Genomic DNA, 21783 nt, shown 5'->3' with positions numbered 1-21783 from the left:
CAAACTGCACCCAGTCAATGTCTGATGCAAACCCATAGACTGCACTTACAGTCTATGGGCAGACCATATGTTCAGTTGCCTACACAATTGGTCCCAGACTCCCCTGAACTGAATAAGCATGCACAGTAAAACAATGGGTGTATATTCATTATATTCAGACCATATAAATGTTGTAAAAAAACAAACAAACAAAAAAAACCTAATCTGTTATTTCGCAGAAAAAGACAATTGAGCTAAAAGAATAAATAAATAAGTGAAATATTAACTTAGTTTTAAGATAATGATTTTATTTACCTGATTAGATAGCATTTCTTAGCTGTTAAAATCGATGGAAAGTTTTGTAGTGTGATTTCTTGGCTGAGAAAGTGCGTGTGACAGAAGGAAAGACAGCATGAAAAGTTAGGAAACTGTAAGAATGAAGTCGAGAAACTAACAGATACCAGTGACGGTTTCCAGGCAGAAGCTGCACAGACAGCCAGGAGTACCTCTGTGCCTCCGTAACCTAACGTTAGCCTCTTAGGGCCATTTTTGCGTTTTTTTGTGTAAGTGTTGTGCAAGCTAGTTTCCATTTTATACACTGTGTTGTGCGAAAGTGTTTGAAAAGAAGGATAATGAGGCTTTTATGGTTGAATGCTTCTAATCTGGAGTTAATGACTTACTCCATCTTTTTGCTAGCAGTACTGTCATGACAAATGGTTAAATACATATTTTGGTTTTAGTAAGAGAATTCAATTCATTGAAGTTTCTGTGCTCAGTCAATTGTGGCAACTATTGTATTCCACAGTAAGCCATTTTACTGTCACAGAGAGTAAGGTTTGTAGTCTAAGATAAATGTGTTTTATTGCTCATTCCAGTCTTGGATAGGTTCAAACAATTTGATGCACATTTTCATATGTGATATTTTCACTTTTCAGCCATATGATGTAAACTAAGCACATTTTATTAGAACAGTGATTTTATTATGCATCTGAGAATATCGAAATTGAACAAAGTCAGTGCTTAATGAGTTGTAATGTGTAATGTTGCACAACGTAGGATAAAACACAAGTAGGAAAACAAACGTGCCTGTTTTAAATTGCAGATCAGGTCTTTTGTTTGAGTGAGATCTACTTCAGAAGATCCAGAGATTTCATGGCCGGCAAACTTCTCTGCTTGATCCACTGGAGCTCAACAGTGATAGATAATTTCAACTTTGTCTACAGCTCTTTTTGGGTTACGTGGCTTTACTGAATAACCGACATAACAGTGTTTTCCTGTCCGGTTATGAGGATGTGAATGAGACAGAGTTGTTGATTACAAGTAGCCACGCTCAGCAGTACAGACCTCTAGACTTCAATTGACCCACATAAACTATGGAGAAAACACAATAGAAACAATAAGCAACTAAGATGATCACCAAAACAAAGCTTTAAAGGACTATTGACACAGCCAAGGGCACATTTCCCTTGGTGGAAAGGACACAGGTTTTTATTTTCCCTCAGCTGACTGAATCTGTGTGTCCTTCTTGTTATGTTTGTGTTTATTACAGCAGTACTTACCCAGGAGTAGCTTATATTTGTCTTCCGTGCATTATTCTTTGAAGTACATATGACTGCAGAGTTATTTCCTCTCACGCAGGCCAGAATCAGGGTATGATGCGTGCATAGACGGCGAGATTTGTTACCATTTAGGCTTATGGGTTTCAAAGAAGGTCTAGCTTTAGTGCTTGTGCTGCTGGTCAGGCATAGTTTGATATTATGCTTTGTATGAAGGAGTGGGAGTGTAACTGTTAAGGGAGTCATTAGACCTACAATGAATGTCTGCTCCTAGCATCAGCAATAGTCTGTGTGTATGTGTCTCCCCTCGACCGGAGGGGCCAAGTGGGGAATCACAGTGGAGTGATGGGCCTCCCAAGACAACTTAAAATCACGCACCCACATCCAAGCTGACACATACATACGGACACACACAGTGGCCTAATTAGAGCTGACAGTAGAGGAGAGAGAGCCTATGAAAAAAAAGATGGAGCTGAGAAGCCGGATAGAAAAAGCTGAGGTGGAGCACAGAGAGTGATTAAGGAGCGAATGCTCCCTTTAAAGTTTCAAAGTGAAGTGTTGGCAGAATGGTGGCCTGCTTCTTCAGTCCCTTCCCGCCTTTAAAATGGATGATGTATATGGAACATCACACTTTTCATAAATGAAAACACAGGTTGACTTGTAATTTGAGTTGACCTTTTAAACTCTTGAAATTTATGAATAGTTTTAATTTACACATTTCCAACCATGTTTTATGAAAATGAATGGCCGCCTATCTGCTAAATAATTATTCAAATTCTGAGATTGGTTAAAAGAATAAAAGAAGAAAACATACTATACTCAGAGTTTAATCGTAAACAGTGGTGCAGCATTTGTTGAAGATGAACTAGCAGATGCTTTCATGGCAAAGGTAGTACTGCTGTAAGGACTAGGGGATTTGATTATGACTAAGTCTCCAATAACAAGAAAGGATGCTTCACTTATCGCCCCTGGTGTTGTCACTATCCTCTCTCCCCAATCTGTGACTGTGATTATGAATTGCAAAAGAACACCAAAATGAAACTTGTGTTGCACTTCCACCCCTCACCTAATAAATGTCATATGTTAATGTTTAACAGTTCAGTCAAACAGTAGTGTACTACATGTAATTAAACTTGCACTTAAACTACATTTTGCAGGCAGTAGATTGCTGGTAGATTCAAGTAATTAAATGACTTTTTCCACAAATTGGCGCAATGCCAGGTACAGATCTTCAGATTATGACATTGCAGAAAAATGTAGCAAATTAGTAGATTATTTACTTGTATAGGCACAGGTCATTTGTGAGAGGTTGACCTCTGTTGAGGTCATAGAGAATTGTTTACATTTTACATTTTATTTTGAGACCAGTATGAGCCGTCCAAGCCGACCAACCCCAAAGTGCAGTCCAGTTCAGTGAACTTCTGGATAATTATTAACAAAAGAGGGCTGCCAGCTGCCAGCTGCCCGGCTTTAATGTAGGTTATCATGTTTATTTCTGCCCATATCAGACAATGGGCTGATCTGAAATCAGTTCTCATGCAAAAAGTCAGACGCATGATACAGCCCGAATGGACCTCAACTGTGCACAGTAGAAGGATTTTTTTTCCCTTTTTTTTTTTCAAATTTTTTTGTCCCTCTTTTTCTCTCCACCCGCCAACCCACACACACACACACACTCACACTCTCTCTCAACTCGGTCCGCCTACCAGATGTGTGCTTCCTGTTTATAATGAAAGCTCTCTTTCTGAGGACAAGTTGATACACCCAAAGGCATTCGAAATGCGACATGGTCTCATTACTGCTGCAGCTTACCACAGGACCTCAGAGACAAAGGTAAAACAAAACGTTTTTGTGTGTGTTTGTGTGTGTGTGTGTGTGTGTGTGAAAATAGATATAAAAAGCATGAATAGTCTGTTCAGAATATCTTAAATGTGAGTCTTTTGATTATATCAAAAGCATCAAGAGTTGTTTCAGATTGTGAAGAATAAAAAATACAGAACAAACAAACATTACAGTTATTTTTTTGGTCTTTAATCTGATAGAGATAGAGACAGAAAAGTTGGGGGAGAGAGAGAGGATGCCTTGCAGCAAAGGGCCTGGACTGGATTCCAGCACAGGCCACTGCAGTAAGGACTGAGCCTAAGTGGTATGCGCTCCACAAGTTTAGCCACCGGGGCACTCCAACAAACATCACTCATGAAGAAAAACAGGGAGAGTGCTGCACAGGGTCAAATAAGTATTGTAGAGAATGTAAAAAAGAAAACTGTGGAACTGTGGTTCCAGGATGGCACTTGGAAAAATCCAGGGCACTCCGATTGTAGATGTGAAACTAAAAATCCTTTATTAGTAACTAATAAAGGAAGGATTTTTAGTTTCACATCAACAGTAGAGTTGAAAATGTGCAATCGCAGTCAGAAAAAAACCCGGTGAACTCCGACTGTAGATGTGAAACTAAAAGTTCTTAGGATTTTTAGTTACACAGCTACAGTCGGATTGTCCCTGCCATTGCACAGTTTCAAATCTCACAAGACTCATTACACTGCATGTTGTTTTTTTCTAGTTTATTTAAACATCACTTTTACTTTAAAGTTTAATGTGTGCATGTGCCTGTAGAAACTACTACTTGTACTTGTTTACATTTAAATACTCTCCAAATCACAGATAGTTGACACTGAAGAAATACCATGGGGAGCCAATGCTCTGCACTCAAGAGGGGTAAAATATCGGAAAAGGAGTGTTACAAACCTGAGCAAAAGAACAATGAGGTTTCCACAACAGTGAAAAGTGGAGAAAATGATCCTCCCCTTCAAAGATCATCCCTGCAGGAGGAGTTGGGAGCAATAAAGGAGACAACAGAGGAGGAGACTTTGAGGAGGCAAGATGAAGGGACCTCCTTTGAAAAAATGGGTTGTGGTTACCCCATCATTCAAGTTAACTCTGCAAGGTGAGTCATGATCATTTTCAGACTAAAACAGTATTTTTTTGTATACATAAATGAGTATTATTATAATATTTTATATTTATATATGATAGATATAATCAAATATAAAAATACTAATAGTTACAAGCCTTGTTAACTGTTAACTCTGTAAAACATAGCTGTTTTTGTTATTTGCTAGTCCTTGCGGCTCTGAAACACATGATCCTGCTCCACTCAGCACAGAGGAGAAAGGTGAGTGAAAGTTAATAATTTGAGGAGCAAACATGATCTTGATTTTAATTGATCATAAAATTCCAATTGCAACAAAATCATGTACATGCTTCAGAGCCCATTCATTCTTCTGCATGCTTGTAATTAGGTGCCCGTGTCCAAAATCTGAACATGTCATGTGCCATCATTTGTTTCTCTTTATAAAGAAGCTAACTGGGTGGACAACAACATGGCTCACCTCATTCAGAACGTCACTTCAGTGATGCTGATAGCGGATAGGATGCGCCAGCAGCGTTTTATCCTTGAGGAGATGTATGCCAATATCCGGGCTGCCGGAACCAGTATGGAGCAGATGAGGGTGCTGTACGGGGCTCTCAGAACTACAAAAGCCAAATCTGTCCTTTTCACGATCCTCCACGAAATTGAGCCAGTGACATGTGAAAGTACGTGAGGGTAGTGAGTATGTGATTTTTGATGAGTTGACCCTCTGTTGAGGTTTTTGTCTGACACATAATGTAATGTTTATAATGATTGGTGTAAAACTGCAGATACTAAACAGCCATAAAACATTGACTCAGGCATTTCCAGTCTTAATGGCACAGCTTGGTGATAAAACATTGCTGCATTTTAATACATTAACAGGTTCATATGGAATACACAGTTCAAAATATTGCTGCATTTCTCAGGAAACGTCTTTGATTCTGTTTTGACATCACTGTTTTTGTAACTCTTTAATTGTAGCAGAAGATGGCGTCAGAGAAGTCATCAAAAAGCACAAAGCATATCTGAGGGAAAAGTTTAGCTATGAGTCCGAAGGCACTGAAAAAAATCATGAGCATGAAAAATCGTTGGACAAAATTTACACAGAGCTTCACATTATACAGGGAGATAGTGGACGTGTCAATGCAGAACATGAGATCTGGGAGATTGAAGAGAAGACATGGATGCAAAAAGCTCAGGGCACAAAAATCAACTGCAATGACATCTTTAAAAGTAAATCACAAGATAGTGTTTCATCTGGGCAGGACAGAAGAAAAAGGAGAGCTTTGAGAACTGTGATGACAAAAGGAATCGCTGGCATTGGAAAAACTGTCTCCGTGAAGAAGTTCATCCTTGACTGGGCAGATGGGAAAGCCAATCAGGACATGGACTTCATCTTTGTACTACCATTCAGGGAGCTAAATCTGGTCTTAGATAGGAAATTTAGCCTTGAGACACTTGTTAGGGAATTCCACTCAGAAATGAAAAACATAGCAGTTGCAAGAATATTTGCTAATTGCAAAGTTTTGTTCATTTTTGACGGTCTCGATGAAAGCCAACTTCAGTTGGATTTCAAAAGAGCCACAAGATTGACAAATGAGACTGAGGAATCATCGGTGGACACTCTGGTGACCAACCTCATTCGGGAACACCTTCTTCCCTCAGCACTTCTCTGGATAACCTCAAGACCAGGAGCGGTTCAGCGTATCCCTTCTCAGTATGTGTACCAGTGGACTGAAGTCAGAGGATTTAATGATCCACAAAAAATCGAGTACTTCAAGAAGAGAATTGAGGACGTGGCAGTCGCTGAACAAATCATTAACTATATTACAAAGTCACGGAGCTTATACATTATGTGTCACATACCTATCTTCTGTTGGATTACAGCAAAGGTTTTTGAGCATCTGCTGCTAACAGAGGGCAACATTCAAGATGAAAACATAAAGATACCCACTACACTTACTGAGATGTACACGCACTTCCTTACAATTCAGATGAAGGTAGCTACTGAAAAGTATGACACCCTTGATGAGTCAGACACAAAGGAGATCTTCAAATCAAATGAAGAATTCATTTTCAAATTAGCCAGGATGGCATTTGAATATCTGAAAGAAAGCAAAATGGTATTCACTGTCGATGATCTGAAAAAATATGGCATTGCCATAGACAAAGCTGGAGTGCATTGTGGGTTGTGCACGGAGGTATTCCAAGAACAGGGTGCATTCAACAGAAATAAACTCTACTGCTTTGTGCATCTGACAGTTCAGGAGTATTTTGCTGCTCTCTTTGTGTACCGCAGTTTTGCAAGTAAAAAAATTGATTCTCATAGCCTCAAGGATTTCCTGCTTAAAGAGTCTGAGGAAGAGTTGAAGCCAATCTTAGATGCAGATCCAGTGGATCTACCTTTGGATGAGCTGATCGAAATCGCAATAGCTAACGCAACTCTGAGAAAGAACGGGGAAATGGACATGTTCCTTAGGTTCCTCATTGGCATGTCTCTTCAATCAACACAAGAGCTGCTTCAAGGCCTGATTCAACAGACAGATGAACACTCTGCAGTTGTTGAGGAAGTTAGGACAAGTCTATTAGAAATAGATTTAGCGGACTGCTCACCTGAAAGATGCCTGAACCTTGTCCACTGCCTGATTGAGCTGAAAGACTGTTCCCTACATGATAGTGTGAAGCAGTATCTTCAACCAAATCCTACTCCAGAAAGACAGCTCTCCCCTGTTCAGTGCTCAGTTCTGGCCGACTCAATTCTGATGTCAAGGACGCCTCTAGATGAATTCAACCTGAAGAAATACAGACCATCAGCAAAAGGTATTTTTAGGCTTATCCCAGCTGTGAGGAACTGCAGAAAAGCAAGGTGAGTTGGTTACTTAAATGGTGGTGTTTATGTAGGCTGTCTGCATTGCGTTCAATCACTTTGTTGTCACTCATTTAACAGTGAAAAATAAACAATTAAAGTTTTTAATCCCAAATACACAGTATACTGCCAGCATAAATTGTTTGTATGCATCAAAAACTGTATGTAATCTTGAATAATTGTCTTTTTAATATCTGCAGGATCTCAGGAGTGTCTCTCGATAATTGGCTTTCTGAGACAATCGCCTCAGCTCTTCGGATGCCAAACTCTGTGCTGACTGAACTGCACCTGATGAATAATACCATTTGGGGGGAAAGCACAAGCATCTTGAGTGATGCCCTGATGAAATCTCAGGCTAAACTAGAAGCACTTAGGTAAGTAAAAGTATTATTTTTGATGTGTTTGTTTTTGTTGTTCTTCTTTTTTTTTTTATAGTTAAGCCTTAGTGTGATATATTTCAAGTTCTTTAAAAACTAATATTGGCTTAACCTCTCTTGCTAGAGGTTTGATAAGTTGAAAAGCATCAGCCAGCCAGCTGAAGATGAGCCCCAATATATGGAACATTTACTAATTGTTGCCAACTGTTTGCCATGCTATCAGCAAGATGCCCTTAGCGACTGCAATGTTGTTAGGTCTGCTGAGCTGCTTTTTGTCCTCTGTGTTTGTAGTCTCTCAGGTGAAAACCATACAGATGAAGAGTATGAAAAGTTGGCATCAGCTATCAATTCAGTCATCTCAAATCTAAGGGAACTGGAGCTGAGTAACAACATCCTGCACAGCTCTTTATTATACTCTACGGTTTCTGTTGGGCTTTGCCAACCAAAGCTGGAGAAGCTCAGGTCAGTCTCAGACATATTACTCCCCTTGACACTCAAGTATTAATTGTAAACAAATGGTTCTACCTGTGATTTCTTGGGTATGTCATGGCAGAAATGATACATATTGTATGTTTTTCAAAGATCCGTCCACATCGTAGGAGTAGTTTTCCTGTTAAAACAGCCAGTTCAGCTGTCTCTAAATGATTATTTCTTGATAGATGTATCATTATCATTCAAGCTCTATTACTAAAATCAGTATTTACTTTATTAAGACTGAATATGCAATGCCAAATTGTGTGCTACACACCCCACTGTGCACTTGAATGCAGCCTATAGCCGACATTGTTTTAGATCACAAGTCAGATTGGTAGAACTGTTCATTATAATCTATGTATATATTTCTAATTAAATGTCATTTTTATCATCTGTATACCAAAAGACTGAACCGAAATTTCGGGATTACAAACATCTGTAAGGAGTTAGTGACGAGATTCACATCCAACCCATGCTACCTGCGAGAACTGGACCTAAGTTACAATGATTTGGAAGACTCAGAAATGGAGATCCTCTCAGCAGGGTTGATGAGCATGCACTGTACACTGGAGGCATTGAGGTAAAGAACTATATTACATTGAACTGCATATATGTTACACACAAACACACACACACACCACACACACACACACATATATATATAGTTTTTTATTGCATATGTACATACACACACACATATATATATACATATATATATATATATGTGTGTGTGTGTGTGTGTATGTACATATGCAATAAAAAACAATATGCAGCACTAAGTAAACAATTAAATATTCTGTATGATGTAAGCAATTAAATGATATTCCTACATGTGTCATTCAGTCTCAGTCACAACAAACTCTGTGAGAAAGGCTGTCAGACGTTGGCCTCAGCACTCAGCTCTAAAACTTCACGCTTGAGAGAGGTTGACCTGAGCTACAATGACCTGCAGGACTCAGGAGTGACGGCACTCTGTAATGCACTGATGAAACCACATTGTGGTTTAAAAACACTAAGGTCAGTGTAACAAATAGCTCCAAATGTACTTGACTTCACTAATTAGTATTACAAATACATATATATCTGGATTCAGCCTATTGTAATACACCAACATAAAAGTTTTAGTCCTTCATACAATGTTTTGTTTTATCTGTTTTAAGTTGTTAATTCAGAGTTGGAGTTGTTGAATTGAATTGCATCAGACTCAGAAGGGTTTCTAATATTTTGTCCACTCCATCTATTTACTAATTCAGATGGAGTGAATACATGCGTGTGTGTGTGTGATGTGTCACATACATATTTACCTCTAAAACTGATTTAACTGTGTCCAGCAAGTTGTCTTTATTTATAAAAGCTGAAAATGTTCATGTATATGGTATTATGACAATGTGGAAATGTGTTTTCTGTCTTGAAGTAATTAAGTTACACTAACAAGATGATTTAATTGTTTTAGTCGCTTCAGGAAATGATTATCAGCATTATATATCAAAAGATATAATAATGCTGGCATAAATGTGCTTTGCTTCAGACACTGTGATTCATTTGGTCTGCCTCTGTCTCTCAAAATGTCAGCTTGTGTGATATATGGTGCTTCATGTCAGCAACTCCAAAGGGAGAGCCTGATAAATGACTAATCAAATGGAGCTCATGTCATGTTAACAAGTGAAAATTTCTGCTGATAAGGGCATCTACCACACGCCTAAAATGTCAGTTGTTTGATTTTCTGTAGGCTGTCATTCTGTAAAGTGACAGGAGATGGATGTGCCTCTCTGGCCTCGGCTCTGAGGTCGGACCACTGCAGCCTCAGGGAGCTGGACCTGAGCTTTAATCACCTCACAGATCAAGGAGCCAAGCTGCTGACTGAAATACAGAGGGATTCACGCTGCAGTCTGGAGAAACTCAAGTATGCTCCAACCAGCACAGTTTTCATCATTATTCTAAGACTCGTTTGCAAGATTCACTTTATTCATTTGATTTGAGGTGCATATGTTACAGTACTTTTATCTTCACCTTCTGTCCCTCTATTTCCCATCAGTGTGGACCAAAATGAAGAATACTGGTTCGACTGGAAGCTACTGAGACAGTGTAAGAATAGGATTGTTTTTAATGAAATTTCAAAGCTGCGATGCATGTTGCAGTATGTAAAAACAAAAATGAAAATTGGATTTTGAAACAAATGGTTTTAAAAAAAAAAAAAAAAAAAAAAAAGGTTAGAATTGTTAGCTAAAAGTAATGTATAAACAGTTGAAATAGATAGCAAGCTTTATAGGTTCTGTAAGAAATCGTCACTGCCACTAGTTGTCTCATTAGACCACCAGCATTTCAGACTAAAACAAATGCTTCGTTGGCCACAACCTCCCCTTACTTCCCTTCGCTGTTCTCAGTCAGCAAGGTGTTACGACCAAAAGCACAAATGAATAAAGTAAAATTGTGTTTCTTCTAACTTTTTCTCTGAATGATCATTTTATGTAATAAATAGCTGAAATCACTGCACAGTCTTTGTCTTTAGCTTATAAGTTTGGTGATTTTGTCAGACGACGTTGCAGTTATAAAATCAGGATTTGACCATAGGATTTGACCATATAGTGGTTTTACATAAATGCTGATGTATCCCTAATTTGACAATAGAAGATTTGACAAAAACAACCAGAGGTCAAGAACCACACTCACACAGTGGTACTACGGAACTAAGTAATCGTTTCCTCTGTCTTGATTGCAGATGCCTGTGATTTGACTCTGGACATCAACACAGCAGACGTGAATCTAATTTTGACAGAAGAGAACAAAAAGGCGTCATATGATGGCAAGAAGCAGCCATATCCTGACCATCCAGACAGATGTACCGGTTTTCAGGTGCTGTGTGAAGAAGGTTTGACAGGTCGCCATTACTGGGAGGTTGAGTGCGACTCAGCTGATGTTGGAGTTGCATACAAAAGTATTGACAGGGTGGCAGACTTTTCAAGTGAAACATCTTTTGGACAAAATGAAAAGTCCTGGTGCTGGTATAGTGATGGTTCATTTCATCATAACAATTCCTGTCTAAAGTTTATCAAACGTTCTACAAAGTTGAGTACCATAGGAGTGTTTCTGGACTGGCCAGCAGGTATTTTGTCCTTTTTTCAGCTGTTTCCTGATGGACTGATTCACCTGCACACTGCCCGCACAACTTTCACTGAACCACTCCATCCTGGTTTCAGACTAGCATATGGATCAATTTACCTCTGTAAAATACAGTAACCAAAAATGTTTATGAAATAGTCATACTGACCTAATGCCTGATGGCTACATGCAAAGACAGTGATACAATACATGTCACTAATCTACACATTAGTTGCTGCAGGACTAAATGGAAAAAGTATATAGAAACTAAACAACAAATAAGAATATAGTATGTCTAGGAAATAAAGTGTTGTAATAAACAGGGGCCAGGAAGTACATCAATCAGAGTACTGTGGTACAATGTACAGTGGTGCAGGATTTGTCCTGCCATTGAGCAAAATCAGAGAGGAGAAGCACTGCTGAAATATGGCCCACAATAAATCAAATGACTGTAAAATACAGGAATGGTAAAAGTACTCAGTTTCTTCTAGAAAATGAAATTTAACTGTCCTCATTGTCATGCATTATTTTTAAATAGTACACACAGTCACACTTTTAATTTTTTTTATTAAAAAGTCCGTCTCACTGGACTAAACCACTAAACCAGTGAACTTAGCTAATAAATGATATGCTCTAAAGTCTGTTGCACCACAAAGCTCTAATGAGCTCAATCACACATTTTGGTGTAAGAAAATCTTCGAAGATAATCAATATAAAAACAACTCAAACACGTATACATAAACATACAGTGAATATAACATGAACTTCACAGCAGAAGTAGGAAACAACAAAACTCAAATTGAAATTGACCTGACTACATTATGGAGCTCAGAGTCATCGAGAACTCAAAAAGATGGCCCTAATGGATTGTAAATTGTGTTTAAATTTTTTATTGTTGTTGTCATAGTTTACCATATAGTTCATTCTTCTTTGTACTTTTATTTGTTGGACTTTTTAATTGTGGTGCTGTAATGGAAAATGAATTTTGAACTGCTGGAGGTTTTGCACTTACTTTCTGTTGCAATGTGTCGAAACCACTTAGATGAGCGACTGCGCCTGACTTACTTCCTCTGCATCTGAAATGGGCGTCAGCTGTCAACTTGAGTCAGACACCTCAGCAGAGGCAGCAGAAGGTTTTGTGGTCAAGGCAAGGCAGGAGTAGATTGCTCATTTTGGCAATGAACTTGTGATCTTTGTATGTGCATAGGTAAATTAGCAATATACCTAGAGACACGACTCTTAATGGAAGTTCTTTTTATACAGAAATTACACAGAAATGTCGACATCACTTTTTTTGATTAGTTTTTTCCACAGACTAGAGGGTTTTTTTTGCGTGTAAAGTTTTGTTACATGGTTTTAAAATTGATGCAATTTATTCTACAATTTTTACATTTCTTTTCAATATATAGAGTATACTTGTTTTATTCCTTATATTTCCCTGTCAGCAGTGATACTCCCACACTGTATGACTCATACTGAACTCAGCTTGTACAGGCAGGTTTCCATTCTTTCTCATAGTTCTTTCCTTCTTTATCTACTTTCATTTCATTTTGTTCTTAACTGACATGCCAGAAGTTGATCTGCAATTTTACTGGTTGAATGTGATTTTTATAATTTTGTCAGATCAACTAACAGAAAAACTGTCACTGCATTTTATTAGTGTAACACTAGAGGGGGATGCTTGACAGGATATAGCATACCAGACCAACTGATGGTGCAGGCATGTTGGTTTATTGTGTGTGGTTATGTCTGTGTGTGTGTGTGTGTGTGTGTGGTTATGTCTGTGTGCGTGTAAACGGCATATTCATATCTTGCATATTTGTATCTCTATAATACGGAAGCACGTGCACTTGTGATGTCCTACTTCCATCCTCCCTTGAAATCACAGGGTTGCCTGTGTGAATGAAGAGTTTCTGCTGCTTTCAGTACATGATTTTCTGAAAGAATGCAGCTTATTTGAAGTTATAATACATTAAAATGGTTTGACGTGATACATTTTAAACGTTTCTTCCTACTTATTATTTATGTACTTGTATATTTAATAATAGAAAACAGGGACCTTGGAACAGGTGGAAGTAGATGGAAAAAGACACACACACACACACACACACCGTAGAAACACAGAGGCAATAAAATAGACCTAAACACCCTTTTAGAAAAGACGGGACCGAATCCTTCACGCATGAGTCACCTTCTGTTTGAGATTATTTATGCATATTATTTATTCATATTCTCATCTTGACTTACCCATATGTTGTAAAGGTCAGAACATAACAACAGTTTTCGGAGCTTGAAAAGTTAGGGGATCACCAAAATTATTAAATTTCTCCAGGGATTGTGTTTGTCCTCAGATGATGTACTTGTCCAATCAGGGCACAGCGGGCCTATCAACCTGTGGATTTCTCAACTTATCAAAGTGTTGTGCATGGGGCTGGAGCAACTAAAAACACAAGAGAAAAGTGTAAGGAATGAATTGAACTTTGTCCATTTTAATGCAAATGTTAGCACGCCAGGTTAACTAGCTTATTACCAACTATACTATATCCCCGCTTTGTGTAAGCCAATTATAGCAGCTGGAAACATATAAAAAAATTGATGGAGTCTTCTCTTATTCATTGTTAGCTCACAGTAATTAGCTAGCAACCTACATCTTATACAATCTGCCAGCAGGGCTGCAACTAAAAATTATTTTCATTCATTGATTAATCAGTCAATCAGTCATCACTGACCCATTAAATATCAAAATGTAGTGAAATTGCCATTCTAAATTTTTCAGAGTCCATGATGATATTTTAAAATTGCCTATAGGTCTGACCAAAAGTCCAAAATCCATAGAGACTCATGACTCTGCAATAATGTATGACAAAGAAAAGCAGCAAATATTCACATTTATGAAGTTGGAACCACCAAATTTTTGGTGTTATTGCTTGGTAAAGTACTAAAACCATTAAACGATTAACAAAATAGATGCAGATCATTTGTTTTATGATTCCAGCTAGAAACAAGAAGCCTTTAGTCTACCACCTAAATAACAAGTGATAAATTTGCCACTTTTAAACTGCACTATGTGCTGTGTTATAACAGAGCGCTGGATAGACACAATAAGTTATTAGAAAAGGGGTTAGCGGTCGAGACTTTTCAAATTTTCTCGCTCACATCCTCGTCCTTCATTTTTTTCCCGTCTTCCTACTGGTCCTTCATTTCTGTCTTCCTCTCGGACTATGTGCATATTAAGCTAGATAGATTGAGTTATTTTCTCTTTTGGCCTTCACAGTGGATAAATTGTTTTAGTGTGAATCAGGAAAGTTTAGATTTTAGCAAACAAGTTTTTGTTGCCTCTAAGTTTCTCTGTGATTGCTCATTTGAAATGTCATCACAGCCAATCACACAACACAGCTCTTTGAAGCTGCATTTATGTCGTTAGACGACTTTGTAATCATAGAATAGCAATTTGACCTGCATCTCAGTGCAGCAGTGGATAACTGCAGTATGTGTTTGCCTTGGGGTAACTTTTAACAGGTAACATTTATGAGTCAGAAATAAATTTATGCTTCTTCAGTTGTTATATAACAAATTATGTAATGATGAGTTGAGTTGCATTAAAATGCAACATAGGTGATGACGGTGAGCAGGAAGAGAGTGAACAGAGGTCGTCTGTCCCACTCCTTACCAGAAGTTGTTACCGATGCACAATTTTGTTCTTTGCTGAAGTTGTTTTCACTATTGTTAATATTATATTGGGAGATGCAGCTAAACTTTTTCTTTCGTGATACTAAGCTGAGTTAACTGGCTGCTGGCTGTAGCTACAAATGAACCATCCAGGCATGAGAGAGGTATTAAACTCGTGATCTAGTTCTCAGCAAGAAAGTGACGAAAGCTTATTTCACAAAATGTCAAACTATTCCTTTAAGTGTTTCGATGTGAAGTGAAGTGAAGCAATGTGATGCTTTGTATGAAAACAAATTGAAATGTGCTACAAACGTACATGGTCTTTTCTCTGCCTAATTTGAGGTTTAAAAAGATTGTCCTCAGTAATTCATTGGTTCTTCGTGTGTGTGTGTGTGTGTGTGTGTGCGCGTGCCAATTGTATTTACGGTGCAGTGGAACATGGTTTCAGGGAGGTTTGATGGCCAGAGGAGCCCCTGGCAGCTGAATTAGCAACACATCAATCTTTCATGGTTTTTTTTAAAGTTGCTGTTATCTCTCTCTCTCTCTCTCTCTCTCTCTCTCACTCTCCCTCACACACACACACACACACACACAAACTCACATGCTACCCTCTCTTACATATTCCTCTTTCTCCCTCTGTCATTATCACGTCCTCTCTATTCACATCCAAGTGCTTTGGCTTTGATGTGAAACGAGAGATGCTTTAGTCCAACTTGAAATAGCCACAACAGTACTTTCAATGTCTGGTTCAAAATGGGGGCTTTGCCTGCGTGTGTGTGTGTGTGTGTGTGTGTGTGTGTGTGTGTGTGTGTGTGTGTGTGTGTGTGTGTGTGGCTTTCTGTAAGTGGAAGTATTTGAAAGTTGTCTCTCATGTTTTCTTAATGAGGCATATGTCGTGTTTTCCTTTTGTTTATGACTTGATCATGTCATATAGACTGAAGGAACAGGTGAGGAAGTGTGTACGGACAGTGTGTATGTGTGTTTGCCTACATGTGCCTGTGTGTTTGAGAGTGAGTAATTTGGAGTGACAGGCTGACTATCTGACTTCTGAAATCATATTAAATGGCTTATTTCACCTTTTAGTTGCACATGCCACACATAAGAGTCCCTCTCTTATTCACACACACAAACACTCAGGCACATATGCTGACATGCGTACACACTCACAGACATGCTGCCATATTTCTTCACATTTCTTTGCTTTCCACATCTATTCATCCTTTCTGAGTTTGAACTTATGTGAACATATTTTGCCAACACCATCATCCATCATTTAGTTGCTTTAGTTATTTTAGCTCCCCCTCCATTCAGCCTCTGGAACAATTTAACACGGGCGGATGTAATTATTTAGAAAAGTGTAATCCGTTAAAAAGCATTGGTTGTTTGGGGGGAATATGTGTGTGTTTTGGGAACCATTAAAAGTGTTCAGAGGTTGTGTACACGACGAACACACATGCACAAAACACATTAATATGTAGGGAAGGGTGTGTGTGTGTGTGTGTGTGCGTGTGCGTGTGTGCGTGTGCGTGCGTGTGTGTGTGTGTGTGTGTGTGTGTAACAGGTTACATGGTAATTCTTCTCCAGTACAGTTTTACAGCTGCTCAGGGAACCATAGGAACCATTGGTACTACAAATCTGATTTTCACTGCTGCAGTTAATGTATTACTTCTGCATTAGGTTGTAGTATTGGCCATATTCATAATTAAGAATGAGGATAGGTCACACACATTTATACTTTACAAATCCGTGAAGAGGTAGACAGAAAGGCAGAGACACACAGATATAACTGAAGGTTTGATGTGGTGTTACTGTATTACTGTTATTTTCTGCAACTTCAGAATCGTAGTCTTGCTCCAGATCTCTGACTCTTTGCTCACAGCTCTCTCTTTTTTTTTTAAACTATTCATATAGATTTGGTCTAGTGTTCAGTGACAGCTGACAGCCAATCTGAGCTCTGCACACCAGAAGAATTAAGACGGAAAAAATGGCGTCAAGCGTGAATGAGATCGATACAACTATATAAGTTGTTTTAGGTCAGCCAACAGAAGGAACTCTGAAAACGGCATATTTCTTTGAGTGCAGTGAGAAAACTTTATATTATAGTGGGCAGGGTGGATACGTCACTCAACACCCACTACTGCTAATATGAAGTCTATATAAGACTGAATAATGCAGTGAAACAAAATGAAAGTTTCACATTCTCATTTTCATGACTTATTGCAAGTCTGACTCCATTCCAAATCTCAGACAATAGTTCATTTTTTTGGGAAATACATTTACTTGCTTTATTGCCAAGAATTAGATGAGAAGATTAATACCACTCCCATATCCGTCTGAACAGTACCAAGGTGGAGCCAGCAGTTGGTTAGCTTAGCTTATCATAAAGTCTGAAAACAGGTGGAAACAGTTTGCTCGGCTCTGTCCAACAGTAACAAAATCCACCAACCAGCTTCTGAAGTGCACTAATTAATATGTTATATATCATTTGTTAAAACCTGACAAAAATCTAAATGTAAACACGAAGAATAGCTTTTATGCTCGGATCTGTGAAGCTGAGCTAACCGGCTGGATGCAATGTATTTTATATGATATCTGGGTTAGGGATGTAACATTGTTCACCCTCCACATGCACACATGAGAATCTAGTGACAATACAAAACCACAACCCATGTCCTTTAAATTGCTAGCGGAATATAATATTGGTTACTTGAAAAATGATTTATACTATTATTATTTAAATTAATATTTAATTAGTACTGACTGACAGACCTGTAGTATTATTTCATATTCAGTCGAGGTTAGGCAAGTTTAAACTTTAATTATATACTGTATATAACAGTAGATTGCTATATGCATCCATGCTGGAAAGAAACAAATGTCACACTTTCATATCACTTCACAAAGCTAAAAACAACTTGATTTATACATTTGCTTTGCTGAAATCTTTATTTGCCTGTTGTGTTTTGTGCTTTATTATTGTTTGTATCCTCTCTGCAGAGGTGTTATTTCTGTATCAGTGCAGTACAGTATTTTTGAAATGGAGCTCTTGAGATGCCATTTTAATCCTGCCATACCGTACGTGCTTTGGAAAAACAAAACACAAGCATAGGGGAGAAAAAAAAAAAGAAAGATAGCGGGCAGCAGCAGGCTATGAAGGTGACTCACTTAAGAATGTTAATGCAACATCCTTGTTTGACAAGATTTAGCATTAATATTTCAAAAAGCGTGCTTTCAAAAGTAAAACGTTAAATGTAAAAGCCTAATTTTTTTTCAGCTTCTCTGAGCAGAAAGACATGGACATGGAAATCAAAGGGTAGACATATACACACATACACATAATACACAATGGAGAAACCAATGATGGAATTCTGTAGTTTCGCTTAGAAAATAAAGTCTGACACCGCAGTGAAAAAAGAACATGTCCATCACAAATCTAAACTATCATCACATTTCAGTTTGTTGCGAGTGGAAGGAAATAGAATGGTTATTTTCTAATAGTAAAACTAACATACATGGACATTTCCTCCTTTAACACTTAAAAACTACAGTCACAAAATGATCTTAATATCTAAGACTAATCAGCTCACCTATAGGTGTTACAAATCATGGATTACACAGCAGTATAAGCACATTTCATTCCTCTTTTTCTCTGTTCCTACCACACAGTAAGTGAGTGTGTGCACACTGTGGTGCTGGGAGTATGCTTGTAGAGTTTGATGTTTCCTTTCTTTGCTATCATGAATATTTGATTCAGCTCACCATCCCCAGAAGGTTATATCCAAATGAAAGCTAAAATAACAGCATCAACAACTACAAGAGCTGCAACAGCAGCACCCGCTATGGGAACATGCAGCCTATCACCTATAGCCTGACAGGGGTGATGTGTGTGTTTGGTAGATTCCATTGCTTTCCCCTTCACTCACCTTCTCTAGCGTGACAGAAAGTTATTGACAGGAATATGTATTTGAGAAATAGAAATACATATATTGAAATATGAAGAAAAAAAAACCTTGCACCTTAATCCAAAGTATCTATTTTCATGTGTACACACACACTCACACACACACACACACACACACACACACACACACATACACACACACACACGGAAGAGGGAGAGGAGCACAGGCTGGATAATGACATAAAAGATGAAAAGAAGAAAGAAGGGAGAAAGATGGTCATTAGGAGGCAGTGCTGTACCTTCTATAGTAGTGCATGGGTGCATGTATTCACATGCACGACTGCATGTGTGTTTGTGTGTGTCAGAGACACTGTGAATTCAGTATGTGGAGTCATGCTTGAATATGTATGTTCAGTTGTGCAAGCTATGTTTGTGACTTGGTTTATAGGTTCTATGTCCTTTGAGATAAGACCCGAAATCTCTATGCAGTGCGTAGATGGCAGGGATGTGGACGAGAATGGCTTCACAAATGTTGAAAAAGATATGGGATGAGGGAGGAGGCTGTAGAAAATTCAGAAAATAAAGCGAGGAAGGACATAAGGAAGGAGCGGTGGCAAGATGGAGGGATATACAGACTTCTCATTTCAGGACACGTTCTCCTTTTTCACTGTTGTCTCATTCTTAGCCAGCAACCATCATGTTCACCCGCTGAAATGACAGCTGATTTGGATATCATCCGCTGTAACAGGCAACCTACAAAATGACCCTTTACACTAGACGCTTCGCAAAGAACAGTGTCCTAGAGAAACACTTTGTATCATTCTGATGCACTACAGACACAAGTGTCTCATACCCAGATAAAATCCATCTCTAAGATCTATTACTCCATATGTTAATGATTCCATTGGCTGGATTAAAAATCTGATCAACCCGTCTTGATTTTCCCAGGCTCCATGTAAATCAGCCTTAACCGCACTCTAACCCAGAGGGAGGTGTAACGCATCAGAGGCTGTTTGGTTACAGTTTGGTTTCAACAGTTAGTTTTATTACAACAGTTTAGCTAGGTAGCTAATAATACATGCTTATGTATAAACTAGTGCAAATACATGGAGGACTCGCATGGATGTATTATGGGCAAAATAAATGTTTGGCTCGTCTTTGTAGGTACTCACTCATGTCACTCCTTCATCCACAAAAGTCTTTCAGTGGTCAGACAGATCAGGGATCAGATAAACAATACAACAGCTTGTTACGCTGTCTTTACAACGTTATGTGTTGAAATCGGTGGAGCTACTTTCATCCTGCACATTTGTGACAGTGAGAACAAATGGCAAATTCAAGTAGCGTCACTTAAGCGGCCATTGTCGTGGATTTAGTTACACCCGGAAAGTAAAGATTATACATATGCATCCTGGAGAGATGAATGCATTTACCTTCACCTTTACCTTTAACATCTGGCTAAAATGTGTTGGATTTCAGTCTCTCTGTAATGCGTCTTGGTAAGCATTTACACTTGCGTTTTTGCTAACCAACAGCTATCCGATCCTCTCAGGATCCATGAGCTGAATAAGTGTGAATGGGACACATCTGTACTGTCGATAGGGTTATCGTCTTTAGTTCCAGTTGAAGGAATTCTTAAAGTTAATTATATTTTAGACAATGTGCCATCAGCATTTAAGGGAAGTTCCTCTCCTGTTTCAGCGTGACAGTGTCTCCACCAAGCAAGGACCATAAAGAAATTATTTTTATGAGTTTTTAGGAAGTTGACTTACAAAGCCCTTATAAAACTTACAAACAAAGCTCTGACCATCCAACACCTTTGGGACTAACACTCTTGTAGCTGAATAAGAGTAAATCCCAGCAGCCAGATTCCAAAATTTGGTGGAGAGCCATCGCAGAGAGAGTAGACTGTTATGGTACGTGGTACAGCCTTGGAATGAGATGTTCACCAATCACATTCCAATGGGTTTAATGTTCAGGTGTCCTCATGCCTTTGGCCATGTGTTCATGAAAACTGAGTCACTGTGACGCTTGGAAACAGTCTTGACTCCAAATGATCATGTGTCATCATTCTCAGAAACCCTGTAAGTATCTGGTAAGAGGCTGGTGGCGCATTTAACAGTCAGAATCTCCCTGTTAAGTTTTGAATCTCTATGATTTAGAGCTGACCAGAAACCCTTCCTGTCACTCTGACAAGCTAACATTAGCTCAAGCAGCTACAGTGCAGAGCTGGCAAGAGAATATTTTTACTCAGATATAGCTGGCGATTTCTCATTTGTACCAAAAGTGGACAAATGTGTGGCTGCCGTTTCTTATATAAGACCACTTCTGAGAAAGGTTGCAGTTTATGGGGTAATGTAATGTTACAATACTGACAGATTGTTTATTTTACTAAATCAGAGCAAATTGGTCCAATTGATTCAACCTTTATTAGTTACATAGTAGTTACAGCTCAGTGTTGTAACAAACATCAACTGCATCTTGTGTGTGTGTCTAAAATTCACAAAATACAAGCACAGTGTGGAATGTGAGGGTCCCCAGATGGATGTCCTGACCTTGTTTAAAAAGCAGTGGGAACAATGAGTGCAAGCACCAAACTGCACTTATTTCACATTTAAACTACATCAAACAGTGTGCTCTAGCCAGCTTGATATGAATCTGCTGAGTGTGTGTGTGTGCGTGTGTGTGTGTGTGTGTGTGTGCGTGTGTGTGTGTGTGTGTGTGTGTGTGTGTGTGTGTGTGTGTGTGTGTGTGTGTGTGTGTGTGTGTGTGTGTGTGTATGTGTGATAATGTGGACTTACACTGGTGTCCTAGTTTTTGCCTTGCAGTCTTTGAGGTCAAATGAGGAGCAAACTTTCCACATTGTGTAAGGAAGAATCATATCCACAGGCATGCAAGCACACACACACACACACACCCAAACACACACACACACAGAGTGTTCAGTCCTA

At 38.6% G+C, this 21783-nt stretch overlaps 1 protein-coding gene across 2 annotated transcripts; it reads left to right on the top strand.

Moving 5' to 3' along the window:
- The first annotated feature begins 2789 nt into the window (after positions 1-2789).
- On the top strand, positions 2790-13253 carry LOC130185413 (protein NLRC3-like). 2 transcript variants are annotated; one of them, XM_056401884.1, is made up of 12 exons: positions 2790-3368; positions 4197-4479; positions 4655-4707; positions 4893-5129; positions 5431-7312; positions 7513-7686; positions 7981-8151; positions 8570-8743; positions 9007-9180; positions 9893-10066; positions 10199-10248; positions 10883-13253. In XM_056401884.1, exons 2-12 carry the CDS (start codon positions 4220-4222, stop codon positions 11398-11400), a joined length of 3867 nt encoding a protein of 1288 aa, XP_056257859.1. In that variant the 5' UTR covers positions 2790-3368; positions 4197-4219; the 3' UTR covers positions 11401-13253. The 2 variants fall into 2 exon arrangements, with proteins under 2 accessions (XP_056257859.1, XP_056257858.1); XM_056401883.1 differs by having other exon boundaries at positions 5428-7312.
- Positions 13254-21783: the final 8530 nt, after the last annotated feature.

The sequence above is a fragment of the Seriola aureovittata genome, chromosome 17, assembly GCF_021018895.1.
Source record: "Seriola aureovittata isolate HTS-2021-v1 ecotype China chromosome 17, ASM2101889v1, whole genome shotgun sequence".
Lineage (NCBI taxonomy): Eukaryota > Metazoa > Chordata > Actinopteri > Carangiformes > Carangidae > Seriola > Seriola aureovittata.
This window is presented reverse-complemented; position numbering and strand designations above follow the sequence as displayed.

Coding starts and splice junctions, on each gene's coding strand:
- LOC130185413 (XM_056401883.1), top strand. CDS start 4,220: ATGGGGAGCCAATGCTCTGCACTCAAGAGGGGTAAAATATCGGAAAAG. Junction 8,152..8,569: donor CCAAAGCTGGAGAAGCTCAG/GTCAGTCTCAGA, acceptor GTATACCAAAAG/ACTGAACCGAAATTTCGGGA. Junction 8,744..9,006: donor TGTACACTGGAGGCATTGAG/GTAAAGAACTAT, acceptor TGTGTCATTCAG/TCTCAGTCACAACAAACTCT.